At 59.9% G+C, this 4491-nt stretch overlaps 1 protein-coding gene across 1 annotated transcript; it reads right to left on the reverse strand.

The window, feature by feature from the left end:
* Positions 1-1292: 1292 nt before the first annotated feature.
* Positions 1293-3451, reverse strand: LOC126495373 (heat shock 70 kDa protein 1A). Its single transcript, XM_050132976.1, has one exon. It carries the CDS (start codon positions 3309-3311, stop codon positions 1386-1388), a length of 1926 nt encoding a protein of 641 aa, XP_049988933.1. The 5' UTR covers positions 3312-3451; the 3' UTR covers positions 1293-1385.
* Positions 3452-4491: the final 1040 nt, after the last annotated feature.

The following is a 4491-nucleotide window of genomic DNA, read 5'->3' on the forward strand; positions in this document are numbered from 1 at the left end:
CCTCCGGGCCCTGCATGTGTGCCTTAGCATCTGCATGCCCCACACACTGGTCCTGTGGCCCCTGCATGCGCCTTGGCATCTGCATGCCCCCCCCACATGAATTAAGTAAAAGATGAGAACTAGGGATTGGATCCTCAACCGGCGGTACCAATTCTCACTTTTTAAAGCCCACTCTCTATGACCTTTTACTATATTTCCCCCTCCCCTCCTGTCTTTACTAGAGAACTGTGTACACCAAGCGAGCTCCCACCCCTTTTCCCCAGCCATCCTCACATCCTCTGCATCCTCCCCACCCTGCTAGGTGACTGGCTTCTTCCAGATCCCCTGCCCAAGCCTCCATGGCCAGGGCTTTTGTGGACAACCCCCTCCCTCATCTCCAGGAGGATTTATCCCAGGATCTACTGCACTGAGCCCCAGCCCCAGGGGGTTTCTGTTGCTCTGACCCATTTCCTCCTTCTCACACAAATGGATCACAGAGCAATGCTCCCTGTGTCCACCAGACCCCTGTGGAGAGAAAACGTCACTCTCCTGTGGACAAGACTGTTAGGGGGACCCAGAGGCAGCAGAGACTTCTGGTCTCCAAGGACAACAGGCACACAGTCATTAAGTTATTTTGAGTTTATTTTCAAATAACCACTAAAAATGGACCTGAGTTCAGTATAAATATGTAAAAAATAAAGTGAACATTGATGGCTGAATAAATTCACCTCCAAGTTTACCAACTGGAAAAACCAGCTCAACAACAAACCTGCACACACAAGTACAAGCCAGAAGCACTCAGAGCGCAGCCCGGCACAAGACAAATGTGGCCTATGGAAGGCACCGACCTGAGGTGCCCCACATGGGGCAAAGGGCAGAACCCGAAGACAGAAGAACCTTAAAAATCTGCTGGTGTTTTCTTAAGATATTTCTTTTTTGTATTTGAACAGAAATTCTCTCTACAGAGCCCAAGCCATGGAGAAACTCACTATACAGACCAGGCTGGCACTGAACACACAGAGGAAAAGGTGTTTGCCCATGACTGACAATGTATTTCTTTTTAACATCGTACACACACACACACACCTTTGGCTTTCTCTTATTGCGAGCCAAAATCAGATAAGCACAATATGAAGTTACAAGGATATTTTCCAACTTTGTAGTCTGGCAAAACAAATCATAGAGTGTGGCAGTGTTAGGGAAAAACCCACCCTCTGAGTACTGACTTACAGGAAACATAAAAACATTAGTTACTGCACAAAGTGAATACATGTGTCCCTAAGGCTAGAACTTCAGTGCAAATGAACCCAGGAGGGAAGGACCGACCCCCACAGACAGTGCAATGGCAGTCCTCAGGCGCCACCAGTCCGCTTCCCGGAGGACCCCGGGAGGGCGAGGAGGGGCCTCTAATCCACCTCCTCGATGGTGGGCCCCGACCCGGAGCCTCCCTTGGGCGCCTGGGCCCCGAAGCCCCCAGCACCGGGAGCCCCCGCGCCCTGGTACAGCCCGCTGATGATGGGGCTGCACACCCTCTCCAGCTCCTCCCGCTTGTGCACGAACTCCTCCTTGTCGGCCAGCGTGTTGGCGTCCAGCCAGGAGATGACCTCCTGACACTTGTCCAGCACCTTCCTCTTGTCCGCCTCGCTGAGCTTGCCCTTGAGGCCCTCGTCCTCCACGGCGCTCTTCATGTTGAAGGCGTAGGACTCGAGCGCGTTCTTGGCCGCCACCCGCTCGCGCTGCACGTCGTCCTCGGCCTTGTACCTCTCGGCCTCCTGCACCATGCGCTCGATCTCCTCCTTGCTCAGCCGGCCCTTGTCGTTGGTGATGGTGATCTTGTTGGCCTTGCCCGTGCTCTTGTCGGTGGCCGTGACGTTCAGGATGCCGTTGGCGTCGATGTCGAAGGTCACCTCGATCTGCGGCACGCCCCGGGGCGCCGGCGGGATGCCGCTGAGCTCGAAGCGCCCCAGCAGGTTGTTGTCGCGCGTCATGGCCCTCTCGCCCTCGTACACCTGGATCAGCACCCCGGGCTGGTTGTCCGAGTAGGTGGTGAAGGTCTGCGTCTGCTTGGTGGGGATGGTGGAGTTGCGCTTGATGAGCGCCGTCATCACGCCGCCCGCCGTCTCCAGGCCCAGCGACAGCGGCGCCACGTCCAGCAGCAGCAGGTCCTGCACGTTCTCAGACTTGTCCCCCATCAGGATGGCCGCCTGCACCGCCGCCCCGTAGGCCACCGCCTCGTCCGGGTTGATGCTCTTGTTCAGGTCGCGCCCGTTGAAGAAGTCCTGCAGCAGCTTCTGCACCTTGGGGATGCGCGTCGAGCCGCCCACCAGCACCAGGTCGTGGATCTGCGCCTTGTCCAGCTTGGCGTCGCGCAGGGCCTTCTCCACGGGCTCCAGCGTGCCGCGGAACAGGTCCGAGCACAGCTCCTCGAAGCGCGCCCGCGTGATGGACGTGTAGAAGTCGATGCCCTCGAACAGCGAGTCGATCTCCAGGCTGGCCTGCGTGCTGGACGACAGGGTCCTCTTGGCGCGCTCGCAGGCCGTGCGCAGCCGCCGCACGGCGCGCTTGTTCTGGCTGATGTCCTTCTTGTGCTTCCTCTTGAACTCCTCCACGAAGTGGCTCACCAGCCGGTTGTCGAAGTCCTCCCCGCCCAGGTGCGTGTCGCCCGCCGTGGCCTTCACCTCGAAGATGCCGTCGTCGATCGTCAGGATGGACACGTCGAACGTGCCGCCCCCCAGGTCGAAGATGAGCACGTTGCGCTCGCCCTTGCCCGACCGGTCCAGCCCGTAGGCGATGGCGGCCGCCGTGGGCTCGTTGATGATGCGCAGCACGTTCAGACCCGCGATCACGCCCGCGTCCTTGGTGGCCTGCCGCTGCGAGTCGTTGAAGTAGGCGGGCACCGTGATCACCGCGTTGGTCACCGGGTGGCCCAGGTACGCCTCGGCGATCTCCTTCATCTTCGTCAGCACCATCGACGAGATCTCCTCGGGGTAGAAGGCCCGGCTCTCGCCCTTGTAGCTCACCTGCACCTTGGGCTTGCCGCCGTCGTTCACCACCTGGAAGGGCCAGTGCTTCATGTCCGACTGCACCACCGCGTCGCCGAACTTGCGGCCGATCAGACGCTTCGCGTCGAACACGGTGTTCTGCGGGTTCAGCGCCACCTGGTTCTTGGCCGCGTCGCCGATCAGCCGCTCGGTGTCGGTGAAGGCCACGTAGCTGGGGGTCGTGCGGTTGCCCTGGTCGTTGGCGATGATCTCCACCTTGCCGTGCTGGAACACGCCCACGCACGAGTAGGTGGTGCCCAGGTCGATGCCGATCGCCGTGTTCTTGGCCATGGCTCTCTCGCTCGCTTGCTCGCTCGCTCGCTCGCTCTCGGTCTCTCTCTGCTGCTGGGGCTCTGCGCTCAGCTCCTGCGAGGCTGCGCTCTGCTCTGCGGCGGGGATGCTCCGGGAAAGGCTGGTCCTGGCTGGGGTTCCGGAAGGTCGGGAACGCGCACTTTCGCTTCTCTCCGCTGCGTGGGAACCTGAGATTCCTTCTGCACCGCAGGCGGCGTCTGGAGCCCGGCGCGCCGCCCTGCGCCTTTAGGCGGCGTCCTCCGGCCCCACCCGCTGTCTCCTGGGCCAATCAGCGAGTCGGAGGCGGCCGTGGGGACCGGAATCTTCCAGCAGTTTCGCGTCTGGTGGAGCCTCCCCGCCTCCTCTGAGTAATCGCTGAGGAGGGTGCCGCCCCTGTCCAGAACTCTCCAGACCCTTCTGGGGTTCGCTGGAGAGGCCGGATTCCTGGGGGGAGGGCGGCGGGCCGCGCTGCTGTCGCTGTTGCCATGGCGACGCGTTACAGCAGCTTCCTCGGAATGACCGGGAAGGTCATGCTAGCTCGGTGCTGTGGATTCTTGGTTGTGATCTCGGGGGTTTCTCTGGCTCAGTTGTGATTTTGGGGGTCGAGTTGTGGGCTGTAACTCCCCCCCTCCTCTCGGGTGACCGAGGGATAGGCTTTGGGGCGTGTCTGGTGACGTGGTCCCCTGCAGTCGCGTTACAATGGCCATGCTGCCTCTGACCTCATGGACTAATTTAGGAATCAGAGACTCAGTCCCAGAACAGGCTCAGAGTTGCCGGGAGGGGCGGGGTGGGGGTGGGGGGGACCCCAGCTGCGTGCAGTTTGAATGTACCTGGAGCTTCCCACTCAGAGGGGCTCAGCGACCTCAAGTTTTCCAAACTGGAGCGAAGGCGGAGAGATTCCAGGTGAGCCGTGAAGGCTCTGATTGGAACGGGGCAGAGGGTTGTGTGTCCCAGTTAGTCCTTATATGAAGAAGGCCCTCGACATTCCTTAGGGTTGATTAATTTACAGGCAACCGCTAGAGGCACCCGCGTTTCCTCAGCGTCTTGAGCGTTGGGGTTACTAGTGTGGCCCTCCCCACACAGGCCCTAGTTGTTTCCATTTTGGGAGTGGGGGTTGGCAGCCAGGAAAAGAGTGTCTCTTGGGGACAGGTGGCTGGAACTAGCCTGAGTCAGAATTGGG

This window comes from Alexandromys fortis, unplaced genomic scaffold (genome assembly GCF_014885135.2).
Source record: "Alexandromys fortis isolate MF-2015 unplaced genomic scaffold, M_Fortis_MF-2015_v1.1 scaffold_489, whole genome shotgun sequence".
NCBI classification, from domain to species: Eukaryota; Metazoa; Chordata; class Mammalia; order Rodentia; family Cricetidae; genus Alexandromys; species Alexandromys fortis.